Genomic DNA, 23,903 nt, shown 5'->3' on the forward strand with positions numbered 1-23,903 from the left:
AGACACTCTTAGCAGTGTTGAAATCCGGTTAATTCGTTAAAAATAGTGACTGAGGGCTGTTTTATTTCAATTGTACTTATTAATGAGATGTTTCTATATTTGCCTTTGATTCTGATGTAGCAAATTCTTTCATTCACATTTTCTAGTGTCATCACATTGGCCATTATTTTATTCTGAACCGCAAAGCCTGTCCCAAATATGTGGTGACTATGTTTCTTTCCGCTGTATATGATCGTATGGGAAATAATAATAATAATAATATGAATAAATAACACTGCAGCCAAGACTACTTTTTTCTTCGGATCACAAATACCGGTTGCTGTACCAACCCCGTTATGAACTGGAAAAGGGATTAAATGGAAAATGAAGTTACGGATCAGTGAGATGTTTGTCTGTGCTGGTGGGGAGGGTGAAGCGGACAACGACCTGCACGCTGCAGAGGGTTCTGAGGACGGAAAACGCTACAGGTGCGGTAGTCGACCGCGGTGCGCTTCCTCTGGCGGCCAGGGGGCGGAAGCGGTCGCCCTGCGCTTCTCCACATAACGGCGGATCCGCCGCGCACGATACCCAGTGTCCTGAGCGAAGCGACGCCATGAAGACAGTGGTTCTGCTGTGCGCCGCCGCGGCGCTGCTGTCGCTACCGGCGCAAGTGAACTCTGGTAAGGCGACATCGCCGCTACCGCACTCTCGGTTTCCCTGAGTCTGAGACTCAGGTGCCAACTTGTGAAATTCCTATTCCCAAAACTTGGCTCTGAGTTGTCGAAATGCCTTCTGCTGCCAGTGTTCCACGGGTGTTTAAATGTTATTTTAATAATATTAGTTATTTATTGGAATCAATCTGAAATTATCATCACATCGTGAATAGCCCAGTTTAAAAACTTTTACATATCCTTCGTTTTCGAGTAGCAGTTGCAGAATTTTTACAGCATAACAAGTTACGATCTCCCTGGGTATCTAGCCTTACTGTAAAAGTTCTGGAACTGGCACTGAAAAGTGAAAGATACATAAAAAATTTCAAATATCAATGTAGTTTCTGAATTGTCTCGCGACAAATATGTCGGCTATAGTGACAACTTAGTTTGTTGACGTACGATGTCTCGCTAAACAGTGCCTTTGGACAAATATCGACGAACGTCCCTCCCATAATACTGGGTGATCAAAAAGTCAGTATAAATTTGAAAACTGAATAACTCACGGAATAATGTAGACAGAGAGGTACAAATTGACACACAAGCTTGGAATGGCATGAGGTTTTATTAGAACCAAAGAAATACAAAGGTTCAAAAAATGTCCGACAGATGGCGCTTCATCTGATCAGAATAGCAGTAATTAGCATAACAAAGTAAGACAAAGCAAAGATCGTGTTCTTTACAGAAAATGCTTAATATGTCCACCATCATTCCTCAACAATAGCTATAGTCGAGGAATAATGTTGTGAACAGCACTGTAAAGCATGTCCGGAGATATGGTGAGGCATTGGCGTCGGATGTTGTCTTTCAGCATCCCTAGAGATGTCGGTCGATCACGATACACTTGCGACTTCAGGTAATCTCAAATCCAATAATCGCACGGTCTGGGGACATGGGAGGCCAAGCGTGACGAAAGTGGCGGCTGAGCACACGATCATCACCAAACGACGGGCGCAAGAGATCTTTCACGCGTCTAGCAATATTGGTGGTTCTAATAAAACCCCATGTCATTCCAAGCATGTGTGTCACTTTTTACCTCTCTATCTACATTATTCTGTGGTTTATTAAGTTTTCAAATTTATATTGACTTTTTAATCACCCGGTATGTTGATAATATTGGCACATCTTACGAAGATCCAAGATCTGAACTAGTCAAAAATAAAAAAATCATTCATACAAGAGCTTACGGCAGTCCTAATTTTGTTTTTCTGGTTCAAGAGTTGGTAGGCCCTATGTCGGAATTCCGTTTTACCACCATGACTGAAGAAAACGTGCTGAGCTACCATTTCAACGAAGCAGTGACGTTATAGAAAGGCAATTTTCTCGAGACTGGATGTTAACCCTTCATCCCTGAATTGTTAGATTACTTAATTTTAAAGTTTTATACTTTTCAAGATAACACATTTAAATTAATAACAGAATTGCGGTAGACCCCTCCAGTGCGAGTACACGCTTAGTGATACACGGAAAGGAATGCGTTTCAAGTCGAACGCAGGCCATTCTGTTCAAGGGGAGTAGTGACAGATTTTCGACATTCTCGACACCTGATTTCTTTTTAAAACGGAAATTGTGGAAAAACTGTAGTACTAACGTGATCTTAGATACCTAGCAACACGGTTTTTTTCAGAGATTTAGGTACCTGCCATGCACGTGTCCGTATTGCAGTGCGATAAGATTAGAATTGTCTTTTGGAGCTGTTGTTCAAACGGTAGCTACTGTTATCTAAAGGCAAGCAACTTTAAACGTAACATCTACAATCGACCATACATTTTCCAACACATAATCAAGACGCAAGATACAGTTTAGTATCGGCCTTATAGAGAACTCATGTGCACCTTCCTGCAAATGGCATTTTTCGCATGAGAAGACTACTCAATGAGGTGGTGTTTCCTTCGAGAACAGTCAATGAGAATGATCGACAAATTCTACAAATAAAAAACAAAAAAGTAAGAACTGTTTATTTAGGATCTTTTCATTTACTCTTCTTCTGTCGTTACGTAGCTGGTCCTTCCTCCAATATTTAATCCATGTCTGAATCAACTGAAAAGATGTGTAAGGGCGATGAAGAAGTTTCCGTTCTAAGGCCGTACAGTTCCAAAGTAGGTATGCTGATCAGGCAAAATTTCCGTTTAGCATTGAGGCAATCATCCCAGCGAGGTAACAGATCTGGCAAAACACCGTTACCTGCTGCGTACGAAGAACGTAACTGCCGGTTGCACATCTCCATCCGATAGGAAATGGAGAACCTTCAGTGCCTTTTATAAGGCATTTGCGATGTGGGGACGTTCGCTATGACGAATTTCGGCGCACCTTTCGACAACGGTGGTTTCGACAGACATGCTGGACCATAATCTTTGTTCAGTCACCGATAGGTGTGTACCGACGTTTGTCCTTCGGCAGCCAAGAAAAGAATAGCGTCATGTTGGTACTGCTTGGGCGGATTTGGTAACAACGTCGCCATAGTTCACGTTTCCATATTTACCGCTCGCACGACCGAAAGTCACGGATGCCACACTAATTGCTTGCCTACATGTAGGCGCTGATAAACCCGTATCTGATGCATATACCTGCAGCAACGCCCTCAAACAGTAAATGTTTGATCGCGTCTTATGTTTAGGTTGCATTTACTATGTAATAAAGTCAGTGATCTAGAATTTTTTTTAAAGTCTGTATTATCCCTTCGATTCGTGACTGTACTGTGATCGCTCAGGAACATTTAGGACGCTCTGAGAACTAAACCACTCAAACAGTTGTAACGAAATGAATTTGCTACGTCACAACTACGAGATAACCAAAATGCCGGATATTTAGGTGGTCATATGTACATAAAAACCATCGTTCTTCTTAATACAAAACAACTACATTTCACCCGATAACTGCACTGATTCTTTGATGTGTCAAGAAACAGCTCTTAGACCGTCTGTAAAGTAACTTACGTTGGACACAGATTACTGAACTCATTCCAGAACCGCATGTACCACTGTTTTGTAACACTTCTTTTCATATTGAAGCACTGAAGCACATATTATTAACTGAATGTTCTACCTAGAAGCAAAAATTGTGCTTAAGCAAGACAGCTATACTCTTAAAGACAATGTTATCTCTATTTACCTGACAAAAACTAACTGACCCTATAAAAATTTGAGTACAAGTGTCCCGACTTCAGGAAGTCGTTTGACACCGTCCCGCAATCATCATCATCATCAGTTATCTGCTATATTAGCAGGTCCTTTGCCTCTCCATTTTCTGCGATCCATTGCTTCCTTCTTAAGGCTGCTGTATGTTGTACCGTCCATCATGTCATCCAGTATCTGGTATCTCTTCCTTCCTCGCTTCCTTTTCCCTTCTACATAACGTTCTAAAACTGTTTTTATCAGTCCGTCATTCTTTCTTAATATATGCCCAATCCAGTTTCTTTTTCTTCTCTTTATTACATCTAGTAACTGTCTTTTCTCTCCCACTCTTCTCAGTACCTCTTCATTTTTTACTCTGTCCATCCAACTTATTCTTTCCATCTTCCGCCATGTCCAGATCTCAAAAGCCTTCCGCCTTTCTCTGTCTTTTTTCCTCATAGTCCATGTTTCAGCGCCATATAGAAGAACACTCCATACAAGACATTTTATGAGTCTCTTTCTGAGTTCTCTGTCCAGACCGCTGCAGAAGATTCTCCTTTTCTTATAAAACGCCTCTTTTGCCATTCCTATCCTTGTTTTAATTTCTGTGGTGCACTTCCAGTCGGTGTCTATCCTGCTTCCAAGGTACTTAAAATTTTGCTCCTGTTCTAGTGTTTCTCCATTCAGCACAATTTTTATTTCCTTATTTCCTCCTATTGCCAATACTTTTGTTTTATTTGTGTTAATTTTCATTCCATATTTTTTTCCGTTAGTTGCAATGGTGTCCACCAAATCCTGTAAGTCTTTTTCCCCTGTGGCTAGAAGGACCATGTCATCAGCAAATCTCAAGCACCCTACTCTTCTTCCTCCAATTTCTACTCCTTTGTCATCTAATGAGCATTGGTCAAGGAAAAAAAAAAAACTGAACTCCATCCGAACAGGCCTTGGAAAGTCTACCAGTTTCGATCGGTCGCCGTGTCATGCTCAGCCCACAGGCGTCACTGGATGCGGATATGGAGGGGCTTGTGGTCAGCATGAGTTTACGAGGCCGGAGCCGCTCCTTCTCAGTCAAGTAGTTCCTCAGTTTGACTCACAAGGGCTGAGTGCATCCCGCTTGCCAACAGAGCTCGGCATTACCGTTTAGTGAAAAAAATACGAGCTTAGTATCCGACGAGGTTTGCGACTGGTTTCAAGACTTCCTTACAGATAGAAATCAACGCGTCGGTTTTGAAGGAAAAAAAAATCGACAGATGTAAAGGTAATTTCCGGAGTACCACGAGGAAGTGTGATAGGACCATTACTCTTGTACACGGTACACAAAAATGATGTAGCACAAAAAGTCGGAAGTTCCTTAAGACTGTTCGCAGATGATACCATTAACTACAGCAAAGTACGAGGGTCATACCAAAAGTAAGGTCTATTTTTTTCATAAGTACATATACCTGTTTATTTGGTTCAAATGGTTCAAATGGCTCTGAGCACTATGGGACTTAACTACTGAGGTCATCAGTCCCCTAGAACTTAGAACTACTTCAACCTAACTAAGCGAAGGACATCACACACATCCATGCCCGAGGCAGGACTCGAACCTGCGACCGTAGCGGTCACGCGGTTCCAAACTGAAGCGCTTAGAACCGCACGGCCACACCGGCCGGCCTGTTTATTTCTGCAATGGTTTACACCAGTTTACAGCCTGAACATTTAGATATTTTCTGACATAATCACCATTTCTGTCGATGGATTTTTGTAGACGCTGTGGAAGGTTTTGTGTGCCCATGTCATACCAGCTCGCTGCCATGCTGATCAGAAAGTTATGAACCTCTTCTTTCACCTCGTCGTCGAAGCTGAATCGCTTTCCGGCCAAATATTCTTTTAAACTAGGGTACAGGTGATAGTCACTGGGCGACAAGTCAGGACTATAGGGTGGGTGGATGATTATGTTCCACTGAAACTGTTACAGGAGAACAACGGTTTGCCGAGCGAAGTGTGGGCGAGCGTTGTCATGGTGAATATGTACGCCCTTCATCAACATTCCTCTTTTCCGGTTCTGAATTGCCCGTTTGAGTTTTTTCAGACTCTCACAGTACCTGTCGGCGCTAATTGTGATTCCAGCGGTTCAGCTCCAACGACGAAGTGAAATTAGGGGTTCATAACTTTCTGAACAGCATGGCGGCGAGCTGGTATGACATGGGCCTACAAAAACTGCCATAGCGTCTACAAAAATGCATCGACGGAAATGATGATTATGTCGAAAAATAGCTAAATGTTCAAGCTATAAACTGATGTAAACCATTATAGAAATAAACAGGTCTATGTTCTTATAGAAATATAGGAGTCCTTACTTTTGGGATTACCCTCGTAGAACCGCCAGGAGACAGTATCAATTTTCATGACGACCTACAGAAGATTGATCAATGGTGCAGGCTCTGGCAGTTGGCCCTGAACTTAAATAAATGTAACATATTGCGCTTACATAACAAAAAAAATCCACTACTGTACAACTTCATTATTGATGACAAATTGCTGGAACCAGTATCTGCAGTAAAACATCTATCTAGAGCGTCCTTAAGTAGAATGACCATAGAAAACAAATAGTAGGAAAAGTAGATGCCAGACTGAGACCCACTGGATGAATCTGAAGGACATGTAATTCATTCACGTAGGGACTGGCTTGCAAGTCGCCTGTTTGATTTATCGTTCAGGATTGTTCATCAATCTAGGACCCTTACCAGGTAGGACTGATAGAACAGATAGGTAAGATCCAACGAAGAGCGGTGGGTTTTGTCACGGGATCGTTTAGTCGGCGCGAGACCATTACCGAGATTCTCAACAAACTCCAGTGGCACACATTACAAGTGAGGGGTTTAGTTTCACGGATTACTAATGAAATTCAGGGAGAGAAATTTCGGGGAAGAGTCGGAATACATATTACTTCCTCCCACATACATCTCGCAAAATGGCCACGACAAGAAAATGGAGAAATTAGAGCTGCTACGGAGGCTTGCCCTCATTCATTCTTCCCACGCGCCGTTCCCGAGTGGAACAGGGAAGTGATCATCAGTTTGTTGAACCAAAATGGTTCAAATGGCTCTGAGCACTATGGAACTTAACATCTGAGGTCATCAGTCCCCGTGAACTTAGAACTACTTAAACCTAACTAACCTAAGGACATCACACACGTCCATGCCCGAGGCTGGATTCGAACCTGCGACCGTAGCAGTCACGCGGTTCCAGACTGAAGCGCCTAGATCCGCTCGGCCACACCGTCCGGCGTTTGTTGAACCAGAAGTACCCTCGGTCACATACCGTCAAGTGGATTGCGCATTATTCATGTAGATATAGATATTTACCGTCACGTCACAACGCACACCAAGTCTAAGGACAACAGTATAGGCCTATAACAAAGACGATTAACTTTGTAGTGTCCGACTATATGAGTAGTGGCGAACGTCATTAGCGCGCCTCAACGTACTGGGAAAAAATTGATAAGCCCTAGGAAACACGAAGCTAATACCGTGCAAAACGGTGAGGAAGAGTGCACAATGTGTTCAGGTAAGCCATATGCACGTCACGGCTTGTATCCTTACGGCTACCAAACTGCGGGCCGTTGATTACTGCGCTTCACTCGCTGTTGTAACTACTGCCAGACGTTTTCCGTGGAATTAAGGTCGGGTGATTTACCGGACCAGCTGACGTGTGATAGGGCGGCAGAGTGATTTTCAAATCGGGAACGTTGGCGTGAAGTCCTGTTCACACCGTTGTTGCCATCTTGGAAAATGGGAATGTAGCTGACATAGAAAATGTCGAAATAAACATCGCGATTCATGTTTATGTTATCCTGAATGGGTGATCTGAGTCGATGCAAAAACTAGCACCAAATAATTAAACAGGGAACCGACTCGTGGAGATAACATCTTGGACCTACTGATAACAAACAGACCCGAACTTTTCGACTCTGTAAGCGCAGAACAGGGAATCAGTGATCATAAGGCCGTTGCAGCAACCCTGTATTTGGAAGTAAATAGGAATATAAAAAAAGAGCGGAAGGTTTATCTGTTTAGCAAGAGTAATAGGAGGCAGATTTCAGACTACCTAACAAATCAAAACGAAAATTTCTGTTCCCACACTGGCAATGTTGAGTGTTTATGGAAAAAGTTCAAGGCAATCGTAAATTGCGTTTTAGGCAGGTACGTGCCGAGTAAAACTGTGAGGGACGGGAAAAACCCACCGTGGTTCAACAACAAAGTTAGGAAACTACTGAGAAAGCAAAGAGAGCTTCACTTCAAATTTAAACGCAGCCAAAACCTCTCAGAGAAACAGAAGCTAAACGATCTCAAAGTTAGCGTAAGGAGAGCTATGCGTGAAGCGTTCAGTGAATTAGAAAGTAAAATTCTATGTACCGACTTGACAGAAAATCCTAGGTAGTTCTGGTCTTACGTTAAATCAGTAAGTGGATCGAAACAGAATAGCCAGACACTCCGGGGTGATAATGGCATTGAAACAGAGGATGACACGTGTAAAGCTGAAATACTAAACACCTTTTTCCAAAGCTGTTTCACAGAGGAAGACTGTACTGCAGTCCCTTCTCTAAATCCTCGCACGAACGAAAAAATGGCTGACATCGAAATAAGTGTCCGAGGAATAGAAAAGCAACTGAAATCACTCAACAGAGGAAATCCCCCTGGACCTGACTGGATACGAATTCGATTCTACACAGAGTACGTGAAAGAACTTGCCCCCCTTCCAACAGCCGTGTACCGCAAGTCTCTAGAGGAACGGAAGGTTCCAAATGATTGGAAAAGAGCACAGGTAGTTCCAGTTTTCAAGAGGCGTCGTCGAGCAGATGCGCAAAACTATAGGTCTATACCTATGACATCGGTCTGTTGTGGAATTTTAGAACATTTTTTTTGCTCGCGTATCTTGTTGTTTCTGGAAACCCACAATCTACTCTGTATGAATCAACATGGATTCCCGAAACAGCGATTGTGTGAAACCCAACTCGCTTTATCTGTTCATGAGACCCAGAAAATATTAGATACAGGCTCCCAGGTATATGCCATTTTCCTTTACTTCCGGAAGGCGTGCGATACAGTTTCGCATTGTCGCCTGATAAACAAAGTAAGAGCCTACGGAATATCGGACCAGCTGTGTGGCTGGATTGAAGAGTTTTTAGCATACAGAACACAGCATGTTGTTGTCAATGGAGAGACGTCTACAGACGTTAAAGTAACCTCTGGCGTGCCACAGGGGAGTGTTATGGGACCATTGCTTTGCACAATATATATAAATGGCCTAGTAGATAGTGTCGGAACTTCCAAGCGGCTTTTCGCGGATGATTCTGTAGTATACAGAGAAGTCGCAGCATTAGAAAATTGCAGCAAAATGCAGGAAGATCTGCAGCGGATAGGCACTTGGTGCAGGGAGTGACAACTGACTCTTAACATAGACATATGTAATGTATTTCGAATACATAGAAAGAAGGATCCTTTATTGTATGATTATATGATAGCGGAACAACTGGTAGCAGTTACATCTGTAAAATAACTGGGAGTATGCGTACGGAACGATTTGGAGTGGAATGATCATATAAAATTAATTGTTGGTAAGACGGGTGTCACGTTGAGATTCATTGGGAGAGTCCTTAGAAAATGTAGTCCACCAACAAAGGAGGTGGCTTACAAAACACTCGTTCGACCTATACTTGAGTAGTGCTCATCAGTGTGGGATCCGTACCAGATCGGGTTGACAGAGAAGATAGAGAAGATCCATAGAAGAGCGGCGCCTTTCGTCACAGGGTTATTTGGTAAGCGTGATAGCGTTACGGAGATGTTTAGCAAACTCAAGTGGCAGACTCCGCAAGAGAGGCGCTCTGCATCGCGGTGTAGCTTGCTGTCCAGGTTTAGAGAGGGTGCGTTTCTGGATAAGGTACCGAATATATTGCTACCCCCTACTTATACCTCCCGAGGAGATCACCAATGTAAAATTATAGAGATTCGAGCGCGCACAGAGGCTTTCCGGCAGTTGTTCCTCCCGCGAACCATACGCGACTGGAACAGGAAAGAGAGGTAATGACAGTGGCACGTAAAGTGCCCTCCGCCACACACCGTTGGGTGGCTTGCGGAGTATAAATGTAGATGGAGATCACGGAACTACCTCCGGTCTGAAATAAACATGCAACTTAATGCGTGTGAAACACCTCGTTGGAAAGTCTTTGCATCGCTTTGAAAATAGAGAAAATGGCAACTCGAGGAACAACTTTACACGCTTCTACTCAGCTATCGTCCAGCATCTGTGCTGTTTGGCCTATTCTCCAGCTGTATGAACCACTGCGAGCAGTAACCGTTTTGCTAGCTATCCGATACCAGAGCGCCACTACCTGCAGTTCCCTTAGCAACGTTCGTTCAGAATCTGGCAGAGACGGACCAGCATTCTCTGCCACTAGCATCTGCACATCAACAAATCGGGTAATGTCTTTCAGTCTGTGGTCCTGGGCACGTCAAAACACGGCAGTTCCTTTCTGTGTTACATCGTCGTCGACCCATATTACAGATTCCATGCAACCGAATGGACATACTGCTGAATAACTTCCATGACTTACGGCAGCTGTGCAGTGTCACGTGATCCCAATGTGACTTGTTCTGTTCCGCATATAATGCTCCAAAGTGACCAGTGTGCAATTTTTAGAGAGTGACGACGTTTTATTCGGGGCACTTATTTTCGGGTAACACCAAGAAGCGATATGAAATGAGACTAACACATGAAATATCTGATGGGTAACGTGCATGGAATATTTAGATTTAAATGATAATTAGTTGAAACCCGCAGCTGCCGACAGGTGTTGTTGATATACCTCGATGGGGACAGCTGAAAATGTGTGCCCCGACCGGAGCTCGAACCCGGGATCTGCTGCTTTCATGGCACACGCTCTGTCCATCGGAGCCACCGAGGACACAGATGAATAACGCGACTGCAGGGACTTATCCCTTGCACGCTTCCCGTGAGACCCACATTCCCAACTGTCCACTATCTACATACGTAATGTACCTAATAGATATTTGCCCATCCACTCATTACTCGCGCACACTAAGGTCACGATTCCCGTAAGAGTTCGGGCAACATGTGCGCATTCGCACAGACGAAGGTCAATGGCTGGGAAGCCTTTAACTATATATATGAAGATAGTAACTGTTCTCTAAAGAACAAGGTAAGAAGGTATATCAACAACACCTGTCGGCAGCTGAGGGTTTCAAGTAATTATTATTTATTGTAGAGGAGCTGCACAGTCATCAATGGTATCTGTTCTTTCGAGAACAGTTACAGTCTTCATATATTTATATTTGTTGTAAGGGTTTTGAGGAAGTACGTCTCGTAAACCAGATTAAAGGCAAGGTGCTAATGCGAACAATCTGTAGGACTGTGTCTGTGCTTTGAGCCTTTACCAAGAACGCATGACGACAGACAGTGGAGGGAATTAAACAAGTGGTGCTAAGACAGTAATAGTTTACAATAGCTTAAACGAAAGCGTAACAGAGGAGGTTGGCGTACTTAGGAAAGCCAGGAAAGAAACCGACATAGTTCCCTAGAAACCATACTGCCAAAATTTTGAGATCCGGTACTCGTGCAAGACTCACAAACAACCTCTTGAGTGCGAGGTTGCAAGTTCAACCTTCAGTAAAACTCATCTGGCCGGCCGGTGTGGCCGTGCGGTTAAAGGCGCTTCAGTCTGGAACCGCGTGACCACTACCTTCGCTGGTTCGAATCCTGCCTCGGGCATGGATGTGTGTGATGTCCTTAGGTTAGTTAGGTTTAAGTAGTTCTAAGTTCTAGGGGACTGATGACCACAGAAGTTAAGTCTCATAGTGCTCAGAGCCATTAAAAAACTCATCTGAAAGTATCGTGTTAACAATTATGACATCAAAATATTAGCAGTTAACGACTCACCTTGTGCAGAAAATGAGTGTCCAGGAGGTGCAGAGATCAATTTTCTATGGAATGTATGTATTACACTTCACAAAACGGACATAACCGACATTCAAGAAACGTTCAAAATAAATTGTCAGCTTGTACTATGAACACCGAATGAAAAATTGCGCCGGCCGGTGTGGCCGAGCGGTTCTAGGCGCTTCAGTCGGGAGCCGCGCGACCACTGCGGTCGCAGGTTCGAATCCTGCCTCGGGCCTGGATGAGTGTGATGTTCTTAGGTTAGTCAGGTTTAAGTAGTTCTAAGTTCTGGGGGACTGATGATCTCAGAGGTTAAGTCCCATAATACTCAGAGCCATTTGAACCATTTTTGAAAAATTGCACGCCAAAGTGATCACAAAGATCGAAAGAATCAAGATCGAAGGCGATCTCCCTGGTTCATCTAGGTATTCACTCTTAAAGAACACACATAGAATCATGTTGGTGTGCCGTGCTGATGAGAACTGATGGAATGTGATGGCACTCTTTCGTGGAGCTTTAAGGCGTAGCTGCAGATAGTGCAACGATATGTTTTACGGGTACGGAAAAAGAACAAACATTCAGAGACTGCATTCGTCGAGTGGTTCGTAAACTGCAATGTTTTCTCTAAAGGAGTACGACTTTTATAAGCAGACCAGGAATCAAGCAAAAATAAGTTATTTTGACCAGCTGTTGGCTTGAAGCAGTGCTCGTACCGCAGCTGTAGTTCTCTTACGCGTATTTTCCCAGTCTTGCCTGCTGTGACGTAAATATTCTCTACTGCCCTTGCAAGATCACGCACACGAGAAAGAGTCGTAGGGAGCGCAACAGCCGGCCGCTGTGGCCGAGCGGTTCTAGGCGCTTCAGTCTGGAACGGCGCTGATGCTACGGTCGCAGGTTCGAATCCTGCCACGGGCATGGATGTGTATGATGTCCATAGGTTAGTTGGGTTTAAGTAGTTCTAAGTCTTGGGGACTGATGACCTCAGATGTTAAGTTCCATAGTGCTTAGAGCCATTTGAACTATTGTTGGAGCGCAACACCTCCAACTTTTCACAGCACTATGAATAACTTTCCAACCATTTCACCACCTATATTAACAATTGGGATAATTATATATGAATGTGTTAAGGCGTCGATGTTAGCTGATCTGATCCAACTCTCTTGGTGCCTCTAATTTCCAGGGTTCCTTTCACATGCGTTTCCTCTCCAAATTCTGATTGTTACGTGTTAAAACCAAATTCCTTACTGAACGATCGGATAAGTTCGTTTATCTCGTTACGAATTTTCTGGTCGATTCCGCTGTTTGTTGCGCATCGTAAAGTTGACATTTCGTTTGTAATTTTGTTACCTTGTGCTTCCAATTGTGTTGCGCTGTCTGAAGCTATGCAAACATCCACTGCTTCCCTTGAAATCAATGTAATCTGTACCGCGCAAAATGTGATTTGCTATCGTAGTAGGCCATTATCATGCAAATCCTGTAAATTGTATCGAGCATCCTTCAAACGCACAAACACCAGTTTCTGTAACAAGTGCGCCTTCTCCTCCATTGAATATCCGTAGTTTTTCTTATACACTACATGGTATATTGCTGCGGACTTATTCGCAGTCTTTTCATAGTTACTTTTTTACTATGCTGTGGAAGATCATCCACATACGTAATGACGTTTAGCGTCCGCTCCTTGGGCAACGATTGTCCTTTACTACGTTTCACTGGAGACTGGATTTGTGGCAACCTGTCCGACAGGGGTCATGAACTACGTGGTTCGACGCCGGCTTCAGTATCACTTTCACGTGTAACGGACGTATCGTCATCATTGTATTCCTCAAGTACATTGCCCACACACTCGAACCAATACGACATCCAACATTCCACTGACTCATCTTGCAGAAACGCTAATATTTCATCTGCTACTTATTTCTCTGCGAAATTCCCTGGGTTCGTCTCTAACGAATGTCAAATTTGGCCCCTGTTGTTGTAGATATAATGCACAGTTTGCTTTGTTGATCGTTGACAGTGCTCTGTTTTGTATCAACACTGCTAGCACTGCAGCAATGTTGTGAGCCACTCGTCGACTAAGCAGTTCAACTACGCTCCGCAGCCTCATGCTGTGCTCACCATAGCCGGTCTGAGTGGCCGAGCGGTTCTAGGCGCTACAGTCTGGAGCCGCGCGACCGCTACGGTCGCAGATTCGAATCCTGCCTCGGGCATGGATGTGTGTGATGTCCTTAGGTTAGTTAGTTTTGAGTAGTTTTAAGTTCTAGGGGACTGATGACCACGGTAGTTAAGTCCCATAGTGCTCAGAGCCATTGTTTTGTGCTCACCATAAGATACATCCAGGCCCATCCCTGTTCCCATTAGCAGCCAAAATGCTGCCGCAATAGTATGTCTCGCTGAGTACCATGGGAATAAAATGTAGCGTGTATGGATGCGTACAACGATACATAAACAATCAGTTTAACTTCCCTCAGTATACGGACGGAACAGGGCAGAAAACGACTTATTTTAGTACGATATACTCTGCACCACGCACTGTAGAGTGGAGAGGGAAGCACTCATACTGACGTAGATTTTACAGACTAAAGTACATAAAAACGTATCAGAAACATCAGGATAATGACGAAGACTGTAACAGAATTTGCAAACAGTAGACTGAAACAATAAATATCTCAAGATAATAATGATTTAGAAAATAATCAGAGTCAAGACAAGAGACAAAGTAAGTAAAAGACGGATCAAATTCCGATAAAAGTAAACTGAAATACGAGGGTAAGTCAAATGAAAATCTTAAATTTGTAATAACAAATCGAAATTTCGCGCCGTTATCCTGTAAGTTGGTAAGCGTGCTACAAACAGCCCGCAGAATGGCCTGTAGGTGGCAGCATAGTGCAGATGCACTCATACCATCGCAGTATCAGTATAAAGATGGCCGCCGCACTTGCGACTTGCACCAGGCAAGAAAAGCCTTCTGTTATTAGGTTTTTGCGTAGTGGAGGTGTGAAACCTATTGAAATTCATCGACGAATGAAGGTTCAATACGGTGATGCACGTTTGTCACAGCAGCAAGTCTATGAATGGAGTAGGAAGTTCGCAAATAGTGTGACTTCAGTGGAAGATGCTCCTCGTCCAGGTCAGGCTCAACGAATTTGCACAGAACATTGCAGCAGTTGAAGCCATAGTGAAGGAAAACCGCCGAGTGACACTGAATGACATTGCAGCATGTTTACAGATTAGTCATGGGTCAGCACACCATACTGTGCACGATGTGCTCCAGTTTCACAAAGTGTCTGTAAGATGGGTGCCACGGCAGCTTACTCCTGAAATGAGAGAACGACGTGTTGATGCTTGTGAAGAACTTCTTCGGCGCTTTGAACGAGAAGGTGATGGCTTCCTTGCAAGAATTGTTACTGGGCTCAAAACCTGGGGTCACTTCCACCAACCGGAAAAGAAGAGAGCGAGCAAGGAATGGCGCCATTCCTCATCACCAAAAACAAAGAAGTTTCGAACAGAACCATCAGCAGGGAAGGTTATGCTGACTTTCTTTTGGGACAAAAAAGGCGTCATTTTGGAGCATTACATGCCTAGAGGGACCACTGTCACCAGTGCATCATACACAGATCTCCTAAAAAATCATCTGCGGCCTGCAATCAAATCAAAGCGGCGTGGATTTCTGTCAGCAGGTGTCCTCTTGCAACATGACAATGCAAGGCCCCACACAAAGTACAACAGTTGCAACAATCACATACCTGCATTTTCAGTGTCTTCCTCATCCACCATACTCACCAGACCTTGCCTCAAGTGATTTCCATATATTTGGACCACTCAAAGACGCAATGGGAGGAATGACGTTCCGTTGTGATGAAGAGGTACGCCACACGGTGCATGAGTGGTTGCGCGGACTACCAAAAGAATTTTTTCCTAAAGGAATTTATGCACTTTGTAAGCGCTGGAGGACTTGCATTAAGCGTGGGGGAGATTGTATTGAAAAGTGATACAGCTTTGTACCACTTCTGCACAATAAATAATATTTTAAAAAATATTTAAGATTTTCATTTGACTCACCCTCGTACTAACTCGGATTATACAGATATGGGAACAGAGTCAGCCGCCAGTTTGTTGAAAGACTTATCTCAAGCTGTGCGCGTAGGCTTCCGCGGACGTTGTCACAGTTAATAAAATTCTTCTGGGTGTGTGACTGCATTGTCAGTGTGTAAAATTCACCGACGTTTCGGCCACTGTTGCAAATGGCTTTTCGCAGTGTTTTTCTACTAACTACAGAATGAGTTATGTACTGGTGGAAGAGGGTGTTACCGCAATCTAATACAATAAAGTTGTGGGATAGACGAAATTTGCGAGACTAAGCTGCGATTCTGAGTATGGGATAGATGGCTATTGTAATAGAAGGTGGACAATTAGCTGTCTTTTGTAAATTGGAAGGGATTTGGTTTCTCTGATATTTTGTGGAAGACTGTTCCCGTTACGGATACGGTGAACGATTTAGGGTATGTGACAGTGTTATGTGCTGGTACAGAGAGAATTTTACTGTATTGTGAGCGGGTGTTTCTGCTGTGCTGTTCAGATAGTAGTGTAAAACTTGACGATATTAATCCATTGTCTTCACCTAAGAAGCACCTCACTCGGTAACTACACACGGGAACTAAATTTGTGAAATTATCATGACATGCGTAAGTTACTTCTGAGCTTATCTTCATTACCCGTTGTTAGAGCACATAAGAAATTACTGTTAATATTTTTGTGGCGTACAGGAAACATCATCTAGTGGAATGCAAAAGATCAGATTAGTGAGGGAGCAACACATTGCACTAGACGGAAATGTATACCGTCGCCAGACAGTAAAACGTATAGAGTTGGGCTTAACGATGGTATTACAGTTTCTGTATTGATGACAATTTTATTTTCTATGTCCAATGCCTGCTTTGATCGTTATACAGTCTTAACTTTAAGAGTCCCCTGACATGACAGCTCACGCATCTTAGTAGTTGCCACACGCACTGTCAGTGATGTATCGTATTTAGCATCTAATGGTGGGTTTTCTGTTAGTGTCCATGAAGCTAGTGCTCACCCCGTGGCTTTGGTTTCCTGTAACTGTTATCTTGTTGAGACTGCCAGGCGACGGTGTAGTTCCATGTATGATAGCGAGGCTTCCGACACGTACTACTTACTTCCTCCTTTTCTTCCTACAACTTCCCTCTCCGAAACCGCCGTACAGGAAGAGAGGCTTGGAAATGCTTTACCAGCTTCTAAATAATGCAAACTTTCACAATGCAGGACATTTTATTCTTTTTTCCGCACCTAATCGTAAAGGGGCAATAGTTGCTACAATATTCACGCGTCACAAAATTTGAATGTTACCTGAATTATTTCTTACGATGCTCAGGTTAGGAAAACTATTTTCATATCTTCGTCGTCTTACATACAGGGATTACTCAGCTGCATGTTCCGTCAAAGTTCGCCACTGCCCTCTCCGACCTTTGTCCGTTCTTATTTTCGAATTATAATACAAGATTATCTCGGGAGCTCTTCCATCCTTCAGTCTACTCACATGTTGTTGCCACCTACACTTGTATTCAGTTATTTCCCCATTAACGTACACTCATTCCTTTCTAATTAGATATCTTCTAGCACAGTCTTTAACTCCACTCAAGAATCTTGTCTGTGTTACGCTGTCTTTTCCCTTTTATTTTTCCATCTCTTGCTTCCTCACAACAGTCATAGTATCGTTATAGTTATAGGGTTCCTTGAGATGATCTGTTTAAGATGAATTAATTATTTAATTTTTTGTATATTCCTGGATTTTTAGTTATGCATACTGTTTATTGTTCCACAAATTGCTTGAAAAACACATCCTGACAAAAAATTTAGGTACACAGATGGCCACGAGGAAAAGAAATGTAACTTTCAGAATAGGGAGGGTATGTGGTGTTATTTCAGTGATTACAAAATCGAGTCAAAAATACCTTACAGTCTGAATCCAGTTATCGGTATGAGGAAGCACACCCTCTTGCAGGCTGTGCGGTTCTAGGCGCTACAGTCTGGAGCCGAGCGACCGGTACGGTCGCAGGTTCGAATCCTGCCTCGGGCATGGATGTGTGTGATGTCCTTAGGTTAGTTAGGTTTAATTAGTTCTAAGTTCCTGATGACCTCAGAAGTTAAGTCGCATAGTGCTCAGAGCCATTTTGAACCCGCTTGCATGGATGCATACACTTATTCGGTTGGGAAGGGTGTCTGGACGCCATTGTGTCCTCTCCTGAGACAAGCTCGCCCACAACCCTAACTCTTCCTTGATATCCTGGATACTGCCTCTTTGATGGCGTTGACGTTTGAGCTGATCCTGGGGTCCTGGGTTCGATTCCCGGCCGGGTTGGGGATTTTCTCTGTATGGGGACTGGGTGTTTGTGTTGCCCTCATCATTTCATCATCATAATTCGTGAAAGTTGCTAGTTTGGTCTGTGTAAAGATTGGGACTTTGTAAGGACGCTGAGGAACGCGCAGTTGAGCTCCCCACGAACCAAACATCCTCCATCCTCATGATTATGCTAAAGAACTTGCCCCCTTTCTATCAGCAATTTATCGTAGATCACTGGAAGAACGTAAAGTACCTAGCGACTGGAAGAAAGCGCAGGTCGTTCCCATTTTCAAGAAGGGTCATAAATCAGATGCGAATAATTATAGGCCTATTTCGCTTACGTCAATCTGTTGTAGAATAATGGAACATGTTTTGTGTTCTCGTATTATGACGTTCTTAGATAATACAAATCTCCTTCATCATAACCAACATGGATTCCGCAAACAGAGATCATGTGAAACTCAGCTCGCCCTATTTGCCCAAGAAATTCACAGTGCCGTAGACACTGGCGAGCAGATTGATGCCGTATTCCTGGACTTCAGGAAGGCATTTGATACGGTTCCGCACTTACGTTTAGTGAAAAAAAATACGAGCTTACGGAATATCGGACCAGGTTTGTGATTGGATTCAGAATTTCCTAGAAGAAAGAACACAACATGTCATTCTTAACGGTTCAAAATCTGCAGATGTAGAGGTAATTTCGGGAGTACCGCAGGGAAGCGTGATAGGACTTTTATTGTTTACAATATACATAAATGACTTAGTTGACAACATCGGTAGCTCCGTGAGGCTATTTGCAGATGACACGGTTGTCTACAAGAAAGTAGCAACATCAGAAGACTCGTACGTACTCCAGGAGGACCTGCAGAGGATTAATGCCTGGTGCGACAGCTGGCAGCTTTCCCTAAACGTAGATAAATGTAATATAATGCGCATACATAGGGGCAGAAATCCATTCCCGTACGATTATGCCATAGGTGGTAAATCATTGGAAGCGGTAACGACCGTAAAATACTTAGGAGTTACTATCCGGAGCGATCTGAAGTGGAATGATCACATAAAACAAATAGTGGGAAAAGCAGGCGCCAGGTTGAGATTCATAGGAAGAATTCTAAGAAAATGTGACTCATCGACGAAAGAAGTAGCTTACAAAACGCTTGTTCGTCCGATTCTTGAGTATTGCTCATCAGTATGGGACCCTTACCAGGTTGGATTAATAGAAGAGATAGACATGATCCAGCGAAAAGCAGCGCGATTCGTCATGGGGACATTTAGTCAGCGCGAGAGCGTTACGGAGATGCTGAACAAGCTCCAGTGGCGGACACTTCAAGAAAGGCGTTACGCAATACGGAGAGGTTTATTATCGAAATTACGAGAGAGCAGATTCCGGGAAGAGATGGGCAACATATTACTACCGCCCACATATATCTCGCGTAATGATCACAACGAAAAGATCCGAGAAATTAGAGCAAATACGGAGACTTACAAGCAGTCGTTCTTCCCACGCACAATTCGTGAATGGAACAGGGAAGGGGGGATCAGATAGTGGTACAATAAGTACCCTCCGCCACACACCGTAAGGTGGCTCGCGGAGTATAGATGTAGATGTAGATGTAGATACGCGTTCTGTTGGGAACACGGTGGGGATCTTGCAGGTCACGGAATTATCTCAACATCAGACAGTTCATACAGGAACGTGCCGTGAGTAGGCGAGCACTGTCCTGCTGAAAAGTGGGATCACGATACTGTCATGTCAGAGGTAACACGTATGCCCATGACGTATAGTTGTGCTGAAAGAGTTCCCTCATTTACTAGCAACCATGACCTGAAGTCAAACGCGATGTCTCCTCACAACATGACGTCTGGTGCAGTATCACTGTGCGTTACCAAACCATTGGAAGAATAAGACTTCTTCTTAGGTCAACGCTATACTCACTGATGATGGACATGCGGAGTAGAGCAAACCGTGATTAATTCGCAATGTGACAACATTCATCAGCAGTCCACACTTCTTGGTCATAGCATCACTCTCACGGTTCGTTGTTTGAGTTGTGGGAGGGGACCAAACAACAAGGTCATCAGTCCCATCGGATTAGGTAAGGATGGTGAAGGAAGTCAGCTGTGCTCTTTAAAAGGAACCATCCCGACATTTGCCTTAAGCGATTTGGGGAAAGCACAGAAAACATAAATCAGGATGGCCGAATGCGGGTATGAACCGCCGCCCTCCCGAATACGAGTCCATCATTCTAAACACTGCGCCAGCTCGCTTGGTAGCATCATTCTAAAGGCAACCGTTTGTGTTGTGGTGTGACGGCCATTCCCTATTCTAACTGCTGGAATCCACTGCCCAATGGTGTGGGACAACAAACGGTGTTGCAAGGAGTTCGTTACTTAGACTCGGGTGGTAGGAGGAGATCTGAAAGAGCTCCAGTGTGGAAATGCAGAGATCCTCCCTTGTGATGGTCAGACATGGACGACAGAAACCTTGAAGATGAATATTTCTGCACTTACATACCCAAGCCATCCAACATCGGACTGTCACATCTGAATGTCCCACAAATGCGAACACTGTACTATGCGACCGACTGCCCAAATGGGGCCCCACAATGAGCCCCTTTCAAACTCTGTCGGATGCGGATGTCGCTGTCCCACTCGAGACCGCGCCGTTTCCGTGTCCTTCGACGTCGTTCAGGCCCCTGATATTCCCTACTAGGGCTGGTAACAGCACTAAACACAAACAATACTAAAGCACTCTGATGGTGTTCTACCTGCCAAAGGGAATTACAACTGTAATCATTTACATACCCACCAATGGTGTATACATGTGCGAAGTGACATGTCTTCTGGCTGCTTCACTTCTTGTCAGTCTACATGCAGTTTTTCTCCTACATCGTTATCATATAATACAGGTTGTAAAGGGGAGTAAGTGCAGATATTTCTGTTGGTGACTGAGGACAGTATACTGAGCAACATTACATCAGTGTTTACATCATTTGCAGACTGATAATGATAGCTGTTGCAAGCTCTATGTTTTTAGGTTTGGTAATACCTCCTAGTACACTACTGGATATTAAAATTGCTACACCACGAAGGTGACGTGCTACAGACGCGAAATTTAATCGACAGGAAGAAGATACTGCGATATGCAAATGATTAGCTTTTCAGAGCATTCACACGAAGTTGGCACCGGTGGCGACACCTACAACGTGCTGACATGAGGAAAGTTTCCAACCGATTTCTCATACACAAACAGCAGTTGACCGGCGTTGCCTGGTGAAACGTTGTAGTGATGCCTCGTGTAGGGAGGAGAAATGCGTACCATCACGTATCCGACTTTGATAAAGGTCGGATTGTAGCCTATCGCGATAGCGGTTTATCGTCTCAAGACATTGCTACTCGAGTTGATCGTGATCCAAAGACTGTTAGCAGAATATGGAATCGGTGGGTTCAGGAGGGTAATACGGAACGCCGTGCTGCATCCCCAACGTCCTCGTATCACTAGCAATCGAGATGAAAGGCATCTTATCCTCATGGCTGTAACGGATCGTGCAGCCACGTCTCGATCCCTGAGTCAACATATGGGGACGTTTACAAGACAACAACCATCTGCACGAACAGTTCGACGACGTTTGCAGCTGCCTGGACTATCAGCTCGGAGACCATCGCTGCGGTTACCCTTGACGCTGCATCACAGACAGGAGAGCCTGTGATGGTGTACTCGACGACGAACCTGGGTGCACGAATGGCAAAACGTCATTTTGCGGATGAATCCAAGTTCTGTTTACAGCATCACGATGGTCGCATCCGTGTTTGGCGACATCGCGGTGAAAGCACATTGGAAGCGTGTATTCGTCATCGCCATACTGGCGTATCACCCGGCGTGATGGTACGGGGTGCCACTGGTGACACGTCTCCGTCACCTCTTGCTCGCATTGACGGCACTTTGAACAGTAGACGTTACATTTCAGATGTGTTACTATCCGTGGCTCTACCCTTCGTTCGATCCCTGTGTAACCCTACATTACAGCAGGATAATACACGACCTCACGTTCCAGGTCCTGTATGGGCCTTTCTGGATACATAAAATGTTCGACTGCTGCCCTGGCCAGCACATTCTCCAGATCTGTCACCAATTGAAAACGTCTGGTCAATGGTGCCAAGCAACTGGCTCGTCACAAAACCCCAGTCACTACTCTTCATGAATTGTGGTATTGTGTTGAAGCTGCATGGGCAGCTGTACCTGTACACGCCATCCAAGCTCTGTTTGACTCATTGCCCAGATGTTCTGGGTACCGATTCCTCAGGAGCTATGCACCCAAATTGTGTGAAAATGTAATCATATGTCAGTTCTAGTATAATATATTTGTCCAATGAATACCCGTTTATCTTCCGCATTTCTTTTTGGTGTAGCAATTTTAATGGCAAGTAGTGTACATGTGGCAAGAGCCATCCATTAACGCCAATTTTTCCCTTGGCAGCAGGTCAGGTGTTGAAGCGTCGATGCGGGTAGTCTATACTGACTGGCGTAGTCCACTTAGTGGTGCAGTAACAACCGTGCAGAAAACATCAGCTCTTAAAGTTTGTGATGTGTTTTTGAAAAGAATGTTCGAGGGACACATGAAACAATCATCACACTGATCTGTGTACATATTAAGGTACCCACACAAAAATATCTGCAACTTATAAACGTTACACCCTTTACATAGTGCCACAGCCAATATATGTAAAACGTGACATCTCTTCAACTATTGTGTTGTTTGTTACTATCCACATATGTATTAATATTTATCAACAAAGGCCATATATTTCATCTGACGTAATGATATTTTAAGACTGTATTCTGTACGCATTTCGCTTGACCATAATACTCATGGCTAGAAGTTATCTTCAGTTTATTGTATTATTACTTATCTTGATTTCCTCAATAACTCCCTGATTATCAGTTATAAAGGAATCATCAATGAAATTGACAGATTTTTATCTCATCTGTCTCTGTCTTCAGTATTATTTATCGCTATTTTTATTTCATTAATTAAGCTTTCGATTGCCCTTTTGATGTGTGGCCTGTAGCCCTGTTACTCATTGTGCCCATAGCATATTTCGATTATCTACCCAAAAATATATACAACAATGTGGGTTTAAAGATGAAATGTTCTTCTTCTGTCTACGAGTCGTTTTATTACAAAAAAACAATGGAAGAAAGTACTTTCCAAAATCAACTTACTTGGAGAACTCACTCAGTAAGAACTGTTGTTCTATTATTTCGGATTTTTGACTAGATCTTGTACACAGGATACAGTAGAATAAAGCTCTACTTGTACGACGTTTGATTCTACTGTCCTTTTCCAATAAAGAGATAACTTCCACTGTCTTCCACAGGTTTAGGATTTATCACTCTTTCATGTAACTGCATAATCAACATTTTATTGTTGTAGGATGCATTGAACGTTTTATATTAACTCATCATCAATTATTTTGTACTGCATGTTTAATGGTGGATGAATTTCATAGTCGTCGTTTATTATACCGAAAGAAGTTCTGGGTCACACATCGTTAGTTTAGTGCTTTTGCACACGACTTACTTTTTCCTTTCCGTCCGTTTCACTTCTTCTCACCATCCCCGCCGACAGCTGCACACTGACAGGTCTGCGGGCTGTTTGATGACTTAAAGTCCTTCTTCTGGTATAAGGCATTTGCTTAAGCTACCTTCATACGTATCTACAGCGATCTTGCAGTATTGCCAACTTAAGCAGTTCTAACATGTCGTATTTTTCTCATCGGTTATCCACTCTTCAA

General features: G+C 43.6%; 1 protein-coding gene across 2 annotated transcripts in view; it reads left to right on the top strand.

Annotated features, from left to right (window-relative positions):
• The first annotated feature begins 558 nt into the window (after nt 1-558).
• Nucleotides 559-23,903, top strand: part of LOC124711249 (dentin sialophosphoprotein-like) — a 99,024-nt gene continuing 75,679 nt past the window's right edge. For both annotated transcript variants that reach the window (XR_007005447.1, XM_047241219.1), the window contains exon 1: nt 559-659. Coding sequence is in view for 1 of the 2 variants with exons in the window: in XM_047241219.1 (XP_047097175.1) it covers nt 593-659 (67 nt within the window). In the remaining variant the exon portion in view is untranslated. The remainder of the gene's footprint in view (nt 660-23,903) is intronic.

This window comes from Schistocerca piceifrons, chromosome 8 (assembly GCF_021461385.2).
Source record: "Schistocerca piceifrons isolate TAMUIC-IGC-003096 chromosome 8, iqSchPice1.1, whole genome shotgun sequence".
Classification (NCBI taxonomy): Eukaryota; Metazoa; Arthropoda; class Insecta; order Orthoptera; family Acrididae; genus Schistocerca; species Schistocerca piceifrons.